Genomic DNA, 21,782 nt, shown 5'->3' on the forward strand with positions numbered 1-21,782 from the left:
GTGCATCACACCATGTTCTGCAGGTTCACAGATAAAGAACAACTTTAATACAGGACTATTGTGTGTATTTGATATATTAGGTCTTGAATGTGTGCTGTGGGAAATCTAGGACATTATTCAACCACATTAACCCTGCATGGCATCCATAATTTATTGTGAAAATTGCAGATATACGAATATAGCTGATCTACAAGCTCACAACAGCGATGTGAGATGTTCTTCTGAGCTTGTAGCTAGATCGGCTATTTTCGGTATAATAATAATAAACTTTATTTATAAAGCACTTTTCAAAACAGTGTTCACAAAGTGCTTTACAGTGTCACTATAAAAAAAACATCCACAGGGATAAACAACAGCTATATATTGTACAATGACAAATAAAGTAGGGCTGCAGTTCAATCAACTTAATTTTCTTCTGCCTCATCCCACTGTGAGTGCATTAATGACAAACATGCTCGCTTAACATGTTTATCATTTTATTTTTCTTCTATAAACCCATGGCATACATCTTTAAGTGGATGAGGCAATCATTCAATCAGATGAAGTATCTCTATACATATGAATTACAAAAAGCTGACTTCATCAACATTTCTTTTAATTGCTTTTTATTTATAAAGGCCATTCATTTTCATAAGCATTGAGCAAAGCCATGCAGTTGTCAGAGCATCTCTCTAAAGCCCACACTGTAAGTGTACGTTAATGACAAACAATGACATTCTTTAAACAACACTATCCTGTTGTTTTAGTTTTTAATGATTTCTGAACAATGGAGACAGTCTATTGAATGTCATTAGTTTCCTAAAGCTGACCGTAGATAAGAAGCTTGGCTTCTGACACTGAAAGTATTAATGACAAACAAACTGATGACATTACTTAACATCATATGATTTGTTTCTATAAAGCTACACTTTTTCAGAAGCACTGTATGAACGTCTATCTACTTCCCACACTGTGTCCTGGTGATTTCAGTGGGCTGTGTGTTTCCTTCATGGTTCACCTTGCAGGTGAACACCTCCCCCTGCTCCCAGAGTGCCTTGCTCAGGGTCAGGGTGCTGCTGCGGCCGTAACGGTCGTTCTTCTCCACCTCCTCTGAGGTCAGGATCCCGGCCGTCACCTCCTTCCCGTCCACCTCCCAGCTCACCTGGGCACCTTGGGGGTTGTAGCCACTAAGCAGGCATGCCAGGGTGGCTGAGTCCCCAGCAGAGAGCTGCTCAGATGACGGAGGATGCAGAGAGACGGAGGGCCTGACCGATACACCAGCTGTACAGATAAGAGGTCCATCAATTTGATCAATTTCAATTGACTTTGTACGTACATCTAGCATAGAATCACATAGTAATAGAGTACAGAGTGAAAGAGACAATGAATTTAAGCTTGTTTCTTTGTATGCATAAATAGTTTAGAATCATTTGTACATACATCTAGTACAGAACCATACAACAGTGCAACACAGACACAGTGACTGAAGTTTGTTATTAGTACACAGAACTAAGAAATGTAGAGCATAATGTTGAACATGAACAGATACAGTTTAATTCAATATGGTATCTATCTACTGTAACACATGCATCTACTGCACATGACTGTGTTCTGCTATATAATGACGTAAATAGTAAAAATAAAGAGAGACAGTCAATTATATTAACTGTATAACTAGTAGATTAGAGCCAGAGAAAGACTGTTAACTACAGTAATTAGTTAAGGTTTTTGGCTTTGTAATACTTTACTACTTACTGAACATGTTATTACTGATTAATTACTTAACTCATACTATTTTAATTTCAAGCTATTTTAGAATTGTAGGCTATGGATTATGGACTTTATATTAAATTAAGTAATGTAAGAAATGCGATATAACAATTTCCTTAATTATGATACTACCATTATAATAGAACATGCAATATAGATATACATAATTTCAAATCAAATAAGAACACAATAAGAACTATCATCTAATTAACAAGTCAGCTTTTGTTCATGCTGGTGATATTACACTCTTCAATTAAGTAAAAAAAACTATGTGTAAATTTGTAAATAAAAAAATATTATATATATATATATATATATATATATATATATATATATATATATATATATATATATATATATATATATATATATATATATATATATATATATATATATATATATATAAACTCTGTATAGTAATACAGACAGCAAGTCATGAATTTCATCCCAATTTTCTTCACAAAGAATATATAAATAGAATCACTTTTGGAACAAATTCGTTCAGTCACACTTTTTGAACAAATCCTAACACAGGTCACATCAAGAAACTATGAAGTTAAATGGAACAAAATAAATCAGTACTTACTTTTGATGTCGAGTCTGGTGCCTCCACCGAAAGTCCACCACAGTGATCCATTCTGGTTAAACCATCGTACAAAAACCTCCTTTCCACATGAATGACTTCACTCACTCACAATGTAGTGAATGGCCCACAGTACTGTAACAGCACTGGAAATGACTGACTAACACTTTAATAAAGAACCATATCTGTAGTTTATATTACTTATGATCTATTACTTTGTAAATACATATGACTGTCCACACAGTCAGTGAAATACTTCAGAATGTAAAAGGTCATGACTCATGTCATTTCTATGTAGCCTATTCATAACACACAGCAAACATACAGAGTTATAAACACTCCACAACTTGAGAACCAAGATTTCCTTGAGGAGAATGTTCATGTTCTAACGCTATGATTGTGTTCCAAGATCTAAATAAACAACTTTGATGATAAATTTGAGGAGCTCAGGCCTCAGCAACAAAAAACTGCTATAGGGTTCCTCAACTGTTTTATCCAGACATCCAAATTCAGTCTCATCCAGGAACACAGATTGGCTAAAACACCACAGCACTCTCATCATCAAACCAAATGGGAAACATCTGGGTTCCTGGTCCATTCTCCATCCTTAATAAAAGTTCTTATAGACAGGCAGCTCTAAAGAAGCTGGCACCAGCCAGGCTATTATGAACAAACTCTATCCATATTGGCTCCTTTAGGTCCAATAACATCCCAAACCCTCTGCTGATCCATACCTGATACGTTAGCAAAGAGAACTGTGTCCTGGTTCCTTGTACAGTAAGTAGCTTTGGTAAATCCAGTGTAGAATCCAATCCCAGGTTCAGATAGACACCTTTCTTTCAGCTGTCCATCAAAATGAAATCTGTAAAACCTCATCATCCTTGTTTTACCAGTTGCGATTGCTCTTAAAAAGGTTGGTTGTGATGTCAATTGTCAAACATGCTGTTACGTTCCTCCTTGTTGAGCTGTTCTACTTCTTTTATTGAGGAAGGTTTTTGTACGACTCTGTATCACTGTGTGAACCCTGTGGGGCTCCCGTGATGACTCATGCAGTAGTAAACACCTTTGTCTTCAGCCTGGACTCCACTGATGGTCAGGGTGAAGTCAGTCCCAGATCCACTACCACTAAACCTGGATGGGGTTCCTGACTGACGACTCCTTATTTGATAAAAGAGGAGTTTAGGAGCTTCTCCAGGTTTCTGTTGGTACCAGGACAAACAAGGTGTGCCGCAGGCAGGAGTCGTACTCGTTCTGCATGCTAGACTCACTGAGTCTCCAACATTAACAGATTTCACTGGAGGAGTCTGAGTCACAGTAACCTGGCCCCATGTTTCTGCAAACAAACAAACAAACAAACAAACAAATATTTAAGCACACAGTATGGAAATGTCTTCTAGCTAAAGCCAAACCATTTAGATCAGGGTAGTAGATTTATAAATGTGTCAGCGTTACCTTGTAGGCAGACAGCACATGTCAAGATGAAGATGATAGTCAAACACATGGTTTTGATAGGTATTGTCACGAGGAACAAGCTTCAGTCATGAAGGACTCAACTTGAAGAACTATAAACCCTCCCTGAGCACTGAAGTGTGTCCTTCAAACATAAAGTCTCCTCTCTATGCAAATCGTCTCCCCGAAGAACCTCATCTGCTATTACCTTCATTACTACTGGCTGTCTTTAATGGTCTTTGAGAAAACAGTATATTATGTGAGGTATATATTCAACTATACTAATATTACTCATAGTAACTTTTCTTCTACATACATTTAACGGCTGTAAGTGTTCATAGCAAGGATAACTCAACAGCTTTAAAAGAAATCACAAACAATCACAAACAATAACAGACAAGATAAACGTAAACATCCTTCTCACCACCGTTTTTCAACGCTCTGGATAACTTATCTTTCCTACCTCCTTCAGCAGCCTCCCTCATCTTCATCTTTTGACATTCATTTCTGTAATTAATTTATACTCATCATAGTCACCCATGTGTAAAGCATCCTTGAGTGTTTAGAAAAGCGCTACATAATTTCCCTGTGTTATAGTATTATTTGTTACAACACCTACAATATAGCACTTCAGTGATACCCTCTCTCTCCATCTGTCCACCCATCTTACTATGTATCAGTCTAATAATGTGGGATTACATTTTGGTCATTGTGTTTTTCCAATTTATTATCAATGTTATGAGAAGTCAGTAAATACAACCTCAAGGTTTTGAAATGTATTGCATTAAGTCTATTAGTTTCTAAAATTAAGATAACTTCCATTTCAATTTAATTGGACAACATATTTTATTCTTCTTTCAGTCAAAGACATAGGTATAAGGTTTTTGGCAGCTGAACCACATACCACAAAGTAATGGAGGTAATAGCAGTTGATTTTCTTCAGGAAGATGTTTTGCATAGAGGACACTTTATGTTTGAAGGACATACTTCAGTGCTCAGGGAGAGTTTATAGTCCTGCAAGTTGAATCCTTCATGACTGAAGCGTGTTCTTCGTAACAATAACTCCCAAAATCATGTCGTTGACCAGCATCTTCATCTTGACATGTGTTATCTGCATTCAAGGTAAGACTAACACATTTATAGATCTCCTAACCCGAATCCGATACAAACGTTGTTTTTAGCTGGTTTTGTTATCTCAAACCTTCTATGAATCTATTATTAAATCAAAATGATCTTCACATAATTCCATCAGATAGTATTCGACACTGTTTGGATTACTGACATGAAGTTATGGAACTTAAAGGAGAATTCCGTTCATTTTAAGTGTTATGTTTGATGTGCGTCAAATCACTTACCAACGTAGGAATGAAAATCACGTGACTCCACAAATCCCCCTATCGACCCCCACCGTTGCCATGATAGTAGGATGCTGGATAGCCCAAATTCGCCTATTTTAACAAATGCAAAGTCTGTTTTTTTGCTTCTAGTACTCATTGTTGAGTCCCATGATAATGTAACAGGCGCTAAAACTCCGAGAAGCTAACGGCTAATAACAGAACGAGCTAATGCTGGTTGCTGGTTTCTCTCCCGACCTGGCAACCTGGGGCTGCCATGCAGAGAGATAAGCAGCCCCAGCATTAGCTCGTTCTGTTATTAGCCGTTAGCTTCTCGGAGTTTTAGCGCCTGTTACATTATCATGGGACTCAACAATGAGTACTAGAAGCAAAAAAACAGACTTTGCATTTGTTAAAATAGGCGAATTTGGGCTATCCAGCATCCTACTATCATGGCAACGGTGGGGGTCGATAGGGGGATTTGTGGAGTCACGCGATTTTCATTCCTACGTTGGTAAGTGATTTGACGCACATCAAACATAACACTTAAAATGAACGGAATTCTCCTTTAATAAAATACTGTCTGATTAAACATTTTGTTTGTTTGCAGAAACATGGGGCCAGGTCAGTGTGACTCAGACTCCTTCAGTGAAATCTGTTAATGTAGGAGACTCAGTGAGTCTAGCATGCAGACCAAGTAGTGCTCCTTATGACAGAAGCTCTCCTTATTTGTCCTGGTACCAACAAAAGTCTGGAGAAGCTCCCAAACTCCTCATTTATAGGACAAAGACCCTTCAGTCAGGAACCCCATCCAGGTTTAGTGGTAGTGGATCTGGGACTGACTTCACTCTGACCATCAGTGGAGTCCAGGCTGAAGATAAAGGTGTTTACTACTGTATGAGTTATCACGGGAGCCCATCAGTAGGGTTCACACAGTGAAACAGAGTCGTACAAAAACCTCCCTCAATAAAAGAGGAAGTGACTCAATGGAACATGTCATTATCAACATAATTATGATGAAACATTCATATGATAGAATATGAAGGACTCAAAGGACTCATAATCATGATAACTGAATGTTAAATAAGGTAAGAAATTACTAACATCATCTTAATAACGTGTTTTGATAACCTTGATCTTGTAGTAAGTATTTGAATATATTAATAACATTCATATACATTCATATATATATATATATATATATATATATATATATATATATATATATATATATATATATATATATATATATATATATATATACTGTATATATATATATAGTGAATGAACTCATAAGGTTAGTATAAATTCATGTCATCAAAACACATGCAGTATCCAAGATGTTATAAAATTCCTACCTTATTTATCATTCACTTCTCATTATTGTAACTTTAATAATAGTTATAACATTTATATTTTATTATATGAATGTTTCATCATATAGTGATTATGACAGGTCTCATTGAGATGTTCCAGTCACTTCCCCTTTTATTGAGGGAGGTTTTTGTACGACTCTGTATCACTGTGTGAACGCGTGTGGGCTATTGTGATAACTCTGACAGTAGTAAACACCTTTGTCTTCAGCCTGGACTCCACTGATGGTCAGGGTGAAGTCAGTCCCAGATCCACTACCACTAAACCTGGATGGGGTTCCTGACTGAAGAGTCTTTGTGTGATAAATGAGGAGTTTAGGAGCTTCTCCAGACTTTTGTTGGTACCAGGCCAAACGAGGAGTGCTGTGGTAAGGAGCACTACTTGGTCTGCATGCTAGACTCACTGAGTCTCCTACATTAACAGATTTCACTGAAGGAGTTTGAGTCACAGTAACCTGGCCCCATGTTTCTGCAAACAAACAAACAATCAAATAAATATATAAGCAGATAGTATGGAAATGTCTTCTAGCTAAAGCCAAACCATTTAGATCAGGGTAGGAGATTTATAAATGTGTCAGCGTTACCTTGAATGCAGACAGCACATGTCAAGATGAAGATGATGGTCAAAGACATGATTTTGATGTATTGGTATTGTCACGAGGAACAAGCTTCAGTCATGAAGGACTCAACTTACAGAACTATAAACCCTCCCTGAGCACTGAAGTGTGTCCTTCAAACACAAGGTCTGCTCTCTATGCAAATCTTCTTCCCAAAGAACCTCATCTGCTATTACCTTCATTACTACTAGCTGTCTTTAATGGTCTTTGAGAAAACAGTTTATTAAGGGAGTTATATGTCCAACTATTCTAACATTACTCATAGTAACTCTCTCTGTTTCTTCTACATTTAACAGCAGTAAGTGTTCATACCAAGAAAAATTCAACTGCTTTCAAATAAACCATCATTGCTATCACAAACAATAACAAACAAGATCAATCTAAAAGTCCTTCTCACCACCGTTTTTCAAGGCTCTGGATAATTTATCTTTCCTACCTCCTCCAGCAGCCTCCCTCATCTTTATCTGTTGACATTAATTTCTGTAATTAATTTGTATATAGTACATAGTCACCCATGTAAAGCATCCTTGAGTGTTTAGGAAAGCGCTACATAACTTCCCTGTGTTGGTATCATTTGTTACAACACAGTATAGCACTTGCGATACCCTCTCTCTCCATCTGCCCACCCATCTTTCTATGTACTGTATCAGTCTAATAATGTGGGATTAAATTTTGGTTACTGTGTATTTCCAATATATTATCAATGTTATGAGAAGACATGTAAATATGTATCGCATTAAGTCTAGTTTCTAAAATTAAGATAACTTCCATTTCAATCTAATTAGACAACATATTTTATTCTTCTTTCAGTCAAAAACATAGGTATAAGGTGGCTGGCAGCTGAACCACGTACCACATAGTAATGGAGGTAATAGCAGTTGAGTTTCTTCAAGAAGATGATTTGCATAAAGGAGACTTGATGTTTGAAGGACATACTTCAGTGATCAGGGAGAGTTTATAGTCCTGCAAGTTGAATCCTTCATGACTGAAGCGTGTTCTTCGTAACAATAACTTCCAAAACCATGTCTTTGACAAGCATCTTCATCTTGACATGTGTTATCTGCATTCAAGGTAAGACTAACACATTTATAGATCTCCTAACCCGAATCCGATATAAACGTTGTTTTTAGCTTGTTTTGTGATCACAAACATTCTATTAATTTATTATTAAATTAAAATGATCTTGACATAATTTCTATCAGATAGAATTCAACACTCTTTGGATCACTGACGTGAACTTATGGAACTTCTAATTGTTGAAATAAAACATTAATAGAGGATATCATGCTTAAAAACAACTGGAATATAAAAAATGTCTGATTGAATATTTGTTTGTTTGCAGAAACATGGGGCCAGGTCAGTGTGACTCAGACTCCTTCAGTGAAATCTGTTAATGTAGGAGACTCAGTGAGTCTAGCATGCAGACCAAGTAGTGCTCCTCACGGCGGCACTTATTTGTCCTGGTACCAACAAAAGTCTGGAGAAGCTCCCAAACTCCTCATTTACAATGCAAAGACCCTTCAGTCAGGAACCCCATCCAGGTTTAGTGGTAGTGGATCTGGGACCGACTTCACTTTCACCATCAGTGGAGTCCAGGCTGAAGATAAAGGTGTTTACTACTGTATGAGTGCAAACCTTATCAACAGTATGTGGTCGTTCACACAGTGAAACAGAGTCGTACAAAAACCTCCCTCAATAAAAGAGGAAGTGACTTGAACAACTCAATGGAACCTGTCATAATCAACATAATAATGACGAAACATTCATATGATAGAATATGAAGGATTCAATGGACTCATAATCATGATAACTGAATTTTAAGTAAGTTAAGAAATTACTAACATTATCTTGATACACTGTTTTGATTATCTTGATCTTGCAATAAATATTTAAATATATTAATAATAATATAATGATATATAAAATAATACTAAATAATATGGTAATACTTTGTTATTTTAATAGCCGTTATTATTTTGTTATTCAACTGTTACTGTTTTTATTACTTATCTTTAATAAACAAAATCTCAATATTAACAAATTCCTCAATTGTTGTATTTCTGGTTACATATGGAATATATATATGTATGTATATATATATATATATATATATATATATATATATATATATATATATATATATATATATATATATATATATATATATATATATATATATGTATGTGTGTGTATATATATATGTATATATATGTATGTGTGTGTGTATATATATATATATATATATATATATATATATATATGTATATATATATATATATATATATGTATATATATATGTATATATATATATATATATATATATATATATATATATATATATATATATATATATATATATATATATACATATATATATATATATATATATATATATATATATATATATACACACACACACACACACACACACACACACACACACACACACACACACACACACACACACACACACACACACACACACACACACACAAACGCTGTTGGTAGTGAACAAACTCATAAGGTTTATAATAACTGTCTGTCTTCAAAGTATTAATTCATGTCATCAAAGCACATGCATTATCCAAGATGTTACAACAGTCCTATATTATTTAACATACACTCATCATTATAACTTTAATAACAGTTATAACATGTATATTTTTATTATATGAATGTTTTATCATATAGTGATTATGACAGGTCCCATTGAGATGATCCATTTATGAGCTCTTATAACTGTAATTATACAGTTTTATAAGCAAATTATAATGTATTATAAGTATGTTTATAAGACATTATAGACATGGTATGCATAGCAAGTATTACCGAATGTCTCATCATAATTATGTTGATTATGACAGGTTCCATTGAGTTGTTCAAGTCGATTCCTCTTTTATTGAGGGAGGTTTTTGTACGACTCTGTTTCACTGTGTGAACGACCACACACTGTTGATATAGTTTCTACTCATACAGTAGTAAACACCTTTATCTTCAGCCTGGACTCCACTGATTGTCAGAGTGAAGTCAGTCCCAGATCCACTACCACTAAACCTGGATGGGGTTCCTGACTGAAGGGTCTTTGCGTAATAAATGAGGAGTTTGGGGGTTTCTCCAGACTTTTGTTGGTACCAGGACAAACGAGGAGAGCTGCTGTCGTAAGGAACACTACTCGGTCTGCATGCTAGACTCGCTGAGTCTCCTACATTAACAGATTTCACTGAAGGGGTCTGAGTCACACTGACCTGGCCCCATGTTTCTGCAAACAAACACAAATATTGAATCAGACAGTATTGTATATTCCAGTCGCATATTATGTTTTAATTATGATATCCTTTATCCTTTATTTATTTCTTATTTAAAAAATGTCAGTGATCCAAACAGTGTTGAATTCTATCTGATGGAATTATGTGAACATCATTTTGATTTAATAATAGATTAATAGAATGTTTGAGATTACGAAACCAGCTAAAAACAATGTTTATATCGGATTTGGGTTAGGAGATTTATAAATGTGTTAGTCTTACCTTGAATGCAGATAACACATGTCAAGATGAAGATGCTGGTCAAAGACATGGTTTTGGGAGTTATATATTTTTATGAAGAACACGCTTCTGTCATGAAGGACTCAACTTGCAGGACTGTAAACTCTCCCTGAGCACTGAAGTATGTCCTTGAAACATAAAGTCTCCTTTATGCAAATCATCTTCCTGAAGAAACTGCTATTACCTCCATTACTATGTGGTACGTGGTCAGCTGCCGGCCACCTTACACCTTTGTCTTTGACTGAAAGAAGAATAAAATATGTTGTGTAATTAAATTGAAATGGAAGTTATCTTAATTTTAGAAACTAATAGACTTACTGTAATGCAATACATTTCAAAACCTTGAGGTTTTATTTACTGACTTCTCATAACATTGATAATATATTAGAAAAACACAATGATCCAACTGTAATCCCACAGACTGATACACAATAAGATGGGTGGACAGATGGAGAGAGTGACTGTATCACTGAAGTGGTATACAGTAGGTGTAACAACAAATGATACTAAGACAGGAAAGTTATGTAGCACTTTTTCCACACTCAAGGATGCTTTACATGGGTGACTATGATGAGTACAAATCAATTACAGAAATTAATGTCAAACGATGAATATGAGGGAGGCTGCTGGAGGAGGTGGGAGAGATAAGTTATCCAGAGCCTTGAGAGGTGAAAAGGATTTTTACGTTTATCTTGTTTGTTATCGTTTGTGATATCAATTATGGTTTATTTTAAAGCTGTTGAATTTTCCTTGTTATGAGCATTTACTGTTAAATGTATGTAGAAGAAACAGAGAAAGTTACTATGAATAGTGTTACAGTTGAACATATACCTCACGTAATAAACTGTTTATTTAACCATTAAAGACAGCCAGTAGTAATGGAGGTAATAGCAGATGAAGTTCTTCGGGAAGACGATTTGCATAGAGAGCAGACTTTATGTTTGAAGGACACACTTCAGTGCTCAGGGAGGGTTTATAGTTCTACAAGTTGAGTCCTTCATGACTGAAGCTTGTTACTTGTGACAATACCTATCAAAATCATGTGTTTGACCATCATCTTCATCTTGACATGTGCTGTCTGCATTCAAGGTAACGCTGACACATTTATAAATCTCCTATACCCTGATCTAAATTGTTTGACTTTAGCTAGAAGACATTTCCATACTGTCTGGTTATATATATTTTTTGTTTTGTTTGTTTGTTTGCAGAAACATGGGGCCAGGTTACTGTGACTCAGACTCCTTCAGTGAAATCTGTTAATGTAGGAGACTCAGTGAGTCTAGCATGCAGACCAAGTAGTCCTCCTTACGGCGGCACTTATTTGTCCTGGTACCAACAAAAGTCTGGAGAAGCTCCCAAACTCCTCATTTATTACGCAACTACCCTTCAGTCAGGAACTCCATCCAGGTTTAGTGGTAGTGGCTCTGGAACTGACTTCACCCTGACCATCAGTGGAGTTCAGGCTGAAGACAAAGGTGTTTACTACTGTATGAGGTGGCATAATAGCCCATACGCGTTCACACAGTGAAACAGAGTCGTACAAAAACCTCCCTCAATAAAAGAAGAAGTGACTTGAACAACTCAACAAGGGGGAACGTAACAGCATGTTTGACAATTGACATCACAACCAACCTTTTGAAGAGCAATCGCAACTGGTAAAACAAGGATGATGAGGTTTTACAGATTTCATTTTGATGGAGAGCTGAAGGAAAGGTGTCTATCTGAACCTTGGCTTGGATTCTACACTGGATTTACCAAAGCTACTTACTGTACAAGGAACCAGGACCCAGTTCTCTTTGCTGAAGCACCAGGCATGGATCAGCAGAGGGTTTGGGATGTTATTGGACCTGTCTATAGGAGCCAATATGGATGGATTTTGTTCATTATAGCCTGGCTGGTGCCAGCTTCTTTAGAGCTGCCTGTCTATAAGAACGTTTATTCAGGATGGAAAATGGACCAGGAACCCAGATTTTTCCCATTTGGTTTGATGATGAGAGTGCTGTGGTGTTTTAACCAGTCTGTGGTCCTGGATGAGACTGAATGTGTATGTCTAGATAAAACAGTTGAGGAACCCTAAAGCAGTTTTGTGAACCAACTGATTCATGGACAACATGCTGCTGAGGCCTGAGCTCCTTAAATTTATGATCAGTTTTTTATTTTGATCTTGGAACACAATCATAACATTAGAACAATATTCTCAATGAATATCTTCCACAAGGAAATCCTGGTTCTCAAGTTGTGAAGTGTTTATAACTCTGTATGTTTGCTGTGTGTTATGAATAGGCTACATAGAAATAACATTAGAGGACACATAGAGTCATGACCTTTTACATTATGAAGTATTTCACTGACTGTGTGAATAGTCATATGTATTTACAAAGTAATAGATCATATTAAGTAATATAAATTACAGGTATGGTTCCTTATTAAAGTGTTATTAAGTAATTTCCAGTGCTGTTACAGTACTGTGGGCCGTTCACAGAGTGAGTGAAGTCATTCATGTGGAAAGGAGGTTTTTGTACGACGGTTTAACCAGAATGGATCACTGTGGTGTACTTTCGGTGGAGGCACCAGACTCGACATCAAAAGTAAGTACTGATTTATTTTGTTCCATTTAACTTCATAGTTTCTTGGTGTGACCTGTGTTAGGATATGTTCTAAAAGTTTGACTGAAGGAATTTGTTGCAAAAGTTATTCGATTAATTAATACATGTTTGTGAAGAAAATTGGGATGAAAGTCATATATACAGGTTTTATTTAAAAAAGGGTTAGGTTATTATATAAGTTAATTGAATAGTGTAATATCACCAGCCTGAACAAAAGCTCACTTGTTAATTGGATGATAGAATGTTCTTATTTGATTTGAAAGATTGTACTATATCTGTATTTCATGTTCTATTATAATGGTAGTATCATAATTAAGGAAATAGTTATATTGCATTTCTTACATTCATTAATTTAAAATACAATCCATAATCTATAGCCTAAAATTCTAATAGCTTGAAATTCAAATATTATGAGTTAAATAATTATTCAGTAATAACATGCTCAGTAAGTAGTAAAGTATTTCAAAGCCACGTTAACTAGTTACTGTAGTTAACAGTCTTTCTCTGGATCTAATATACTAGTTGTACAGTTAATATAATTGACCGTCTCTCTTTATTTTTTACTATTTACTGGTCTGTCATTATATAGCAGAATATAGTCATGTGCAGTAGATGCATGTGTTACAGTAGATAGATACCATATTGAATTGAACTGTATCTGTTCATGTTCAACATTATGCTCTAAATGTCTTAGTTCTGTGTACTAATAACAACCTTCAGTCACTGTGTCTGTGTGTTTGTGTGGTTGTACGTACAAATTATTCAAAACTATTTGTGCATACAAAGAAACAAACTTGAATTCATTCTCTTTTTATCTGTACTCTATTACTGTATGTGATTGTGTGATAGTTATACGTACAAAGTCAAATGAAGTTTATAGAATTCATTGTCTCTTCTCACTTGTATTACTGTATGTGATTCTATGTTAGTTTGACGTAAGTCAATTGAAAATTGATCAAATTGATGGACTTCTTTTCTGTACAGCTGGTGTATCGGTCAGGCCCTCCGTCTCTCTGCATCCTCCGTCATCTGAGCAGCTCTCTGCTGGGGACTCAGCCACCCTGGCATGCTTGCTCAGTGGCTACAACCCCCAAGGTGCCCAGGTGAGCTGGGAGGTGGACGGGAAGGAGGTGACGGCCGGGATCCTGACCTCAGAGGAGGTGGAGAAGAACGACCGTTACGGCCGCAGCAGCACCCTGACCCTGAGCAAGGCACTCTGGGAGCAGGGGGAGGTGTTCACCTGCAAGGTGAACCATGAAGGAAACACACAGCCCACTGAAATCACCAGGGCACAGTGTGGGAAGTAGAGAGACGTTCATACAGTGCTTCTAAAAATGTATAGCTTTATAGAAACAAATCATATGATGTTAAGTAATGTCATCAGTTTATTTGTCATTAATACTTTCACAGTGTCAGAAGCAAAGTTTCTTATGTACGGTCAGCTTTAGGAAACTAATGACACTCAATAGACTGTCTCCATTGTTCAGAAATCATTAAAAACTAAAACAACAGGATAGTGTTGTTTAAAGAATGTCATTGTTTGTCATTAACGTACACTTACAGTGTGGGCTGTAGAGAGATGCTCTGACTACTGACTTTGCTCAATGCTTATGAAAATGAATGGCCTTTATAAATAAAAAGCAAATAAAAAGAAATGTTGATGAAGTCAGCTTTTTGTAATTCACATGTATAGAGATACTTCATCTGATTGTATGATTGCTTAATCCACCTAAAGATGTACGCATGCCATGGGTTTATAGAAGAAGAATAAAATGATAAACATGTTAAGCGAGCATGTTTGTCATTAATGCACTCACAGTGGGATGAGGCAGAAGAAAATTAAGTTGATGAAAAACTTCAGCCCTACTGTATTTGTCATTGTACAATATATAGCTGTTGTTTATCCCTATGGATGTTTTTTATGTTGACACTGTAAAGCACTTTGTAAACACTGTTTTCGAAAAGCGCTTTATAAATGATATAAAAAAATAAAAGTTTATTATTATTATAGCGAAAATAGCCAATATCCAAGCTCAGAAGAACACCTCACATCGCCGTTGTGAGCTTGTAGGTCGTAGATCTGCAATTTTCACAATATATTAGGGAAGCCAGGGTTAATGTGATTAAATAATGTCATGGTTTATATGGAATAAAAAAGAATACATTGACATATCAGAACAGTATCTGTCCCATGCAGTATTAATAGGATGTTTCCTGTGTTTTCAAATGCAGTGTGAGTCACTGAGGGACAGGTGAACATCTGGGAACAGTGATGTTCCATTCTGGTCTGCAGCTCAAACCACTGTACCATGACTATGTAAATCAAATCACTGTACCATGACTTTATGTAAATCAAAGACTAAAGGGGAAATACTGCATCATTTATACGTGATTTATACATGATTCAGCTAGCCTATCTGTTGAACATGTTGCTCTGTTCTCTTTACAGGAGAAACGAATATGCCTTTATGATGGAAATCACTTTTTTAAAGAGGAACAGAATTTCTATCCATTATTCCTGATCAGAACCATTGTCTGCTCAGAAGTTCAGAAAAGTATCTCGATCATCATGAAGAGTCTTGTGGATCTATTCTGCTCACAGAAGATGAGCAGAAACTAAGATGCAAATCTTAGTTTGAGTCCCCTGTGACAGATGACAGGCTCACAGTTAGCACAGTTTCAATTTCCATTGAGCAGATGTTAGAGTTTGCTATGATTTATAAATTATATTGAACTCATACTTAATACTGATACTGTCATTATATTTTACTGTGAAAACCAAGGTTCACTTGAGTCTAGCAGTAAACAACATTCTACAGATTCTACAGATTTTCATTTGATGAGGTTAAAGGGCTACACCATGAATTAAAAAATAATAAAATAATATTGAATATCATATTGTTTATGTCCCTCAAACGTTTTTCAAAGGGTTTGAGCCTAAATCAAGCCTCAGATATATTCATTCCAACTAACTTCTCTCCAATCTGGGAACCCAGAGCCAACTGAAAAGGAAAAACAGCGACCTCTGCTGTTTGACACCATGTCAGTTGGCTCTGGGAGGAAGAAAACGTAACACCCGTGCGCAAGGAAACCGGGGTTTTGGTCTGCCTTCAGCGCATCACCTCCGGTGGTGCGACTATGTTTTCATTCCCACTAACAATATTTCTACACGGAACAACACCACTTCTCCCAGAGAACATGGATCGTTTTGGTTATAAGCCCACTTGTTTCTATGATGAAAGAGTAAGTTAAAATGTGAATATCTTTCAGTGGTTTTGTCTGCTCCGCGGACGCTATTGTTAAATTAGTTTTGGTTTGTTTCTAGTAGGGAAGGATCGACGGACACGTGAATCCCGCCCACTACATTTGATTGGGTAAAGCGCGGCCTGCTTCCTGATCTGAAGGCACGCCCATTGCGTACACGTTATGACGAACCTCCCCGACAGATTCCAACGCAGAGCAGAATCTGTTCTTGAGAGATTAACTTCTCTCTGTCTTATAAAGCACTTTCACCTGCAATACCACAGTGTCCTGTTTGGCACGGGGCGCTATTGAGACAGTTTGTATGCATGTTATCTCCTGGTTCTGTGTGGAAAAAGTAAAAAAGAAAAATATATATATATATAAGAAAACTTTTTTTATATAAGAAAAGTTTTTTTTATTTTTTCAACTGAAAAACAAGAGGAATTGTTCCCTGACGTGACGTCACGTCAGGGACCAAATCAATTTGGCCTGTTTTGAGACCAGTTTACAGAAAACCCCAGATTTGCTGTGAAAGCCTGAGTGTTCAAACTGGGGTATTTTTGAGGATAGAAGAGAGGTAGGGGAAACACACAAAAAAGAAGAAAAGGTTAAAATTCATGGTGTAGTCCCTTTAAATGAGAGATGAGATATTACCGTAATCAGTCATATCTCATTCAATGGTTGGCGGCACATGGTGGGACTGGGACCGAGGTTGGATACAAAATTCATTGACGGAATGCCACGCGATCATTAGTTTATTACATAACATAACCTTATTCATAAATAAAAAATACCATTTGATCAACACCTAAATAGATTAGCATTACGATGAACAAGGAACTGGGACTCAATCCATTCAGATGGGCAATAAAAATGTTCTCAATGGCAAATTCCCATGGTGGTTGTAATTTATTTTAGTTCTATGCCAATAAAGCATATCCACAAAGAGAGCATGTCATACAGAATGTATATCTACCAGTATTTTGTTTAGTAAAGTATTGTTCTTGTTTCTTTTGAATTGATTAATTACTATTTAATTTTTAAAGGCATAGTATGACATTTTGATTACAAGATGGCCTATTTCGACAACATAATCTAGTATGACCCACTTTTGGTGACTATCTGTAATATAGTCTGACCCTTTTGTGATGACATGCTGCAGCATAGTACGTCAAATTTTGGAGACAGATGCGGATTACAGACAGAATTTAGTTTGATACATACATTTATTCTTACAATATTGTCTTAAAGAACAGCCCGTTTTCTAATCAAATAAATGAATACTACAAGTCTGGCAAAATAAGCCAAGTTGATTAATTTACGTTTGACTGAACAGACAGACGTTTGACTGAACTAAAGATTTCAGGACAGTGGTTCTTAATTCTGGTCCTGGGGACCCAGAGTAGCCTACACAATATTAAAGGGGCTACACCATGAATTTAAAAAATATATATTATATATAAATATTGCCCCCTAATATGTTTTAAACAGGTTGTAAGCCTAAAAAACATCCAGATATTTTTTCTCACAATCTGACTGTCTGTCATTCCAAGCTTTTTCAGCTGCAATACCAAAACGTCCTATTGGGCAGGGGGGAGCTACTGAGCAATTCTGTCTGGCCATCATCAATGCAAAATCAGGGCAAGTGACATCACTTGCCCTGCCATTCTGAAATGGCCTGTTCAGACACGCCCATTCAGGAAATCCATGAAATGAGCATGAATGACTGAATGTTAAAAAAAAATATTTTTTTGGGTACAAGAGACACTGGGGAGCCCAAAAAATACTAAAAACCTAAAAAAAAAATGAAATTCATGGTGTAGCCCCTTTAAGATCATTTCATGTCAGTTAACCTGGAACATGGCAAATTTTGTTTGTTGGAGTTGAAAACCTTCATTCACAAACTGTAATTCATGAAATTATAAAATCCATGTCAGTCAAACTATACAAAATTATTTTGTCCAAAAAACAATTAAGTAGTTGATTGCCAAGGACAATCCACCATTGTCTAATATTCTCTCAGTGTAATTCTACAGAGGTAACCACTGTACAACATATTGCTCAACACAGGTGGAGCAGTAGTGCAACAAACCAACATGTTAAAAGAGGAAATTGTAGTATAATAGCACATAGTGAAATAAAGCCCAAAGGCTTGTCTAACCCCCACTATGGTCCAACTGATAGCAAGAACAACTCAGAGGTTGTGTTTAAAACCTTATCTTTAGTCTGTCTGTCTGTCTGTCTGTCTGTCTGTCTGTCTGTCTGTCTGTCTGTCTGTCTGTCTTTTAATCACACTCACACCCCAGGTTGGATTGGGATGAAACTTTCTATAGTAGTTTACTTTCCATAACATGTCTAAAACTAATGACTGCCACCAAGTGATCAAAAATAATAATGCAGGATATAAAATAATGGAATGCCAATAATTAACATAAATTGCATGTACATGGTCATTTACATGGTCAACAAAAATGTAAGTCCTTTATCTCAAGTGCCATTACTATTCTTCCTCAACAAAGTTACTGATAAGATTTAACCTAAGCCACAGACATTGACATGAACTGTTTTTAACGTGTAAAATGACCATGTACATGCAATTTATGTTCATTATTTGCATTCCATTATTTTATATCCTGCATTATTATTTTTGAACACTTGGTGGCGGTACCTGGGGCATGAGTGTGATTAAAAGACAGACAGACAGACAGACAGACAGACAGACAGACAGACAGACAACTTCAACTTAATTAAAGATAAGGGTTTAAACACAACCTCTGAGTTGTTCTTTCAATCAGTTTCACCATAGTGGGGGTGTATTTAGACAAGCCTTAAGCATTTATTTCACCATGTGCTATTAGACAACCATTTTGGTTGGTTGGTTTGTTGCACTGCTGCCCCACCATGTGTTGAACAATATGTTGAACACTGGTTACCTCTGTATAATTACACTGAGAGAATAGAAGACAATTCGTGGATTGTCCTTGGCCCAGAGCAAGTCTACTTAACATTTCTTTGGACAAAATCATTTTGTATAGTTTGACTGACATGGATTTTATAATTTCATGAATTTCATGTTGTGAATGAAGGTTTTTACCTCCAACAAACTGCCAAATCTGCCATGTTCGAGGCTGGGAATAAGTGGAGTGTGATCACTGTTACTGCACTGTACTGACTCCCACAGGTTGGTTAGGGCATTGGTTCTCAAAGGTTCACAAATCTTTGCTTCTGGGGGTCCCTGGAACAACATATTTTCAGGTGGGGGTCCACCAGGGGGTCCCCAGCAAAATGTGTTAATAAAGCGGCACAATCATTTTAACTCCATTATCCATATTTTATACTTTGGCTATTAAAAAATAGCAGATATACAAGCTCATAGCACGGCACCGCGCTATCATAGTGCTGCGCTATGAGCTTGTAGATCTGCCATTTTTGAAAAATCTTTAAAATGTGTGCAAATCTTTTTGCACACAAATCTTTTTGAAAACATTTTTAACAAATCTTTGCTTCTGGGGGTCCCTGGAACAACATATTTTCAGGTGGGGGTCCACCAGGGGGTCCACCAGGGGGTCCCCAGCAAAATGTGTTAATAAAGCGGCACAATCATTTTAACTCCATTATCCATATTTTATACTTTGGCTATTCAAAAATAGCAGATATACAAGCTCATAGCGCGGCACCGCGCTATCATAGTGCTGCGCTATGAGCTTGTAGATCTGCCATTTTTGAAAAATCTTTAAAATGTGTGCAAATCTTTTTGAAAATATTTTTAACAAATCTTTGCTTCTGGGGGTCCCTGGCACAACATATTTTCAGGTGTGGGTCCACGGCCAGCTACATATCAATTTGGGGGTCCTTGGCACAAAAATGTTTGCGAACCACTGGGTTAGGGCACTTGTTCAGCAGGGAGTGGAACTAGGTTGGATAGTGTGTTCCTCCGAATGCATCATGTCCTCCCAGTGAAACTTCTGTCAGGTGAAAAGAAGCAGCTTCAACTTCATGTTAGAGGAGACATGTGCTAGTCTAAACCCTCCCACGTGACCAGCTGTAAGGTTGCAGTGACAGGGACTGCATGTGGGGACATTGGGAATTGGCATAATGATTAAATTGGGAGAAACGTGAAAAAGGATAAAAGGTGAATTGGGATAAGAAAAAGCTCTTCAGCTTCCACCAATTGCAATTAACCCCTTAAGCCCTAACCCTGTGGTTCCCAACCTTTTCTGGACCAAGGCCCACTTGAAAATCTTGTTCACGGCCCACCCATCTGACCACTTAACAGGGCAGGTCGGCTGCCAGCCTGCTGTGCCGTGGGTGGGCTGCGTGCAGTTTCAGAGCATGAGCTTGTTTATTTTATTGACCAATCCATTGGCTGTGTGTTCCGGCTTGGATCATTGGAACTAACATAGTATACTTTAAGTTCCTATTTATCGGTATCACAATGAAAACTAATTTTTCAAGGTTTTAAAGAAAAAATACCACAACTTTTCTTTTTAACATCACTTTTTTTTCAACATCAATGTTTTATTATCATTAAATCATTATGGCAATTATTTGGGGGCCCACAGGTTGGGAATCGCTGTCCTAACCACTGAAACAATTTGTCATATGACAAATAGCGTAAAAACAAGCTCACAACGCATTGCATAGATTGACTATTTCCGTTATTGTTGGAAAATCTTATATATTTTTTTATCTTTTGAAAATGTGCCCAAAATAAGGATGCCAGGATTAACATGGTTACATTAAGCTGGATATGAGCATACAGTAGTTAGAGTAAAATGCAACATGTATGAGGCCCCAACCAGGCTCCTTCCTCATTCTTCGTACAGCTTCCCTCTGCAGATGCTATTTTAGACTGCATTGATTATAAGACCTACAAATCATCCACCTATCTGACAATGAGAAAGTCAACAGACTTATCGTAAAAGGGAAACCGGAGATAACATGTGATAATGTAATGGGTGTGCTCTATGACATGGTGTGCATCAGTCATAGGCATCCCTCTTACAGTCACTTCATCCAGATTCATCAATGTGTCACTGTCAAGTGCTACTTACAGTGTTGTAATAAATGTGGGTTTTCTGCCTTTCTGCAGTAAAACACTGCAGTTAAATATCAGAACCTAACACAGACAGCACAGGTTAAGGCAGTGGTTCTCATTCTCAAACATGTCAAGGACCTCCAGATTGGATTTGGCCGTGGAACCCCATTTGAAAATCATTTGTGCCAGGGACCCCCATAGCCTTATTGAAGATCTGTGTAAAAGTTTTCAAAATGTATTCAAAT

The 21,782-nt window shown here is 36.7% G+C and overlaps 1 protein-coding gene across 1 annotated transcript; it reads right to left on the reverse strand.

The window, feature by feature from the left end:
- Positions 1 to 629: 629 nt before the first annotated feature.
- Positions 630 to 10,744, reverse strand: LOC311064704 (immunoglobulin kappa light chain-like). The gene is made up of 4 exons (XM_084084619.1): positions 10,633 to 10,744; positions 10,044 to 10,364; positions 2,336 to 2,371; positions 630 to 1,260 (listed from the first exon to the last, which is right to left on the reverse strand). Exons 1-4 carry the CDS (start codon positions 10,679 to 10,681, stop codon positions 938 to 940), a joined length of 729 nt encoding a protein of 242 aa, XP_083940745.1. The 5' UTR covers positions 10,682 to 10,744; the 3' UTR covers positions 630 to 937.
- Between the last annotated feature and the right edge of the window lie 11,038 nt (positions 10,745 to 21,782).

This window comes from Gymnoscopelus microlampas, assembly GCF_963454915.1.
Source record: "Gymnoscopelus microlampas genome assembly, chromosome: 17".
Lineage (NCBI taxonomy): Eukaryota > Metazoa > Chordata > Actinopteri > Myctophiformes > Myctophidae > Gymnoscopelus > Gymnoscopelus microlampas.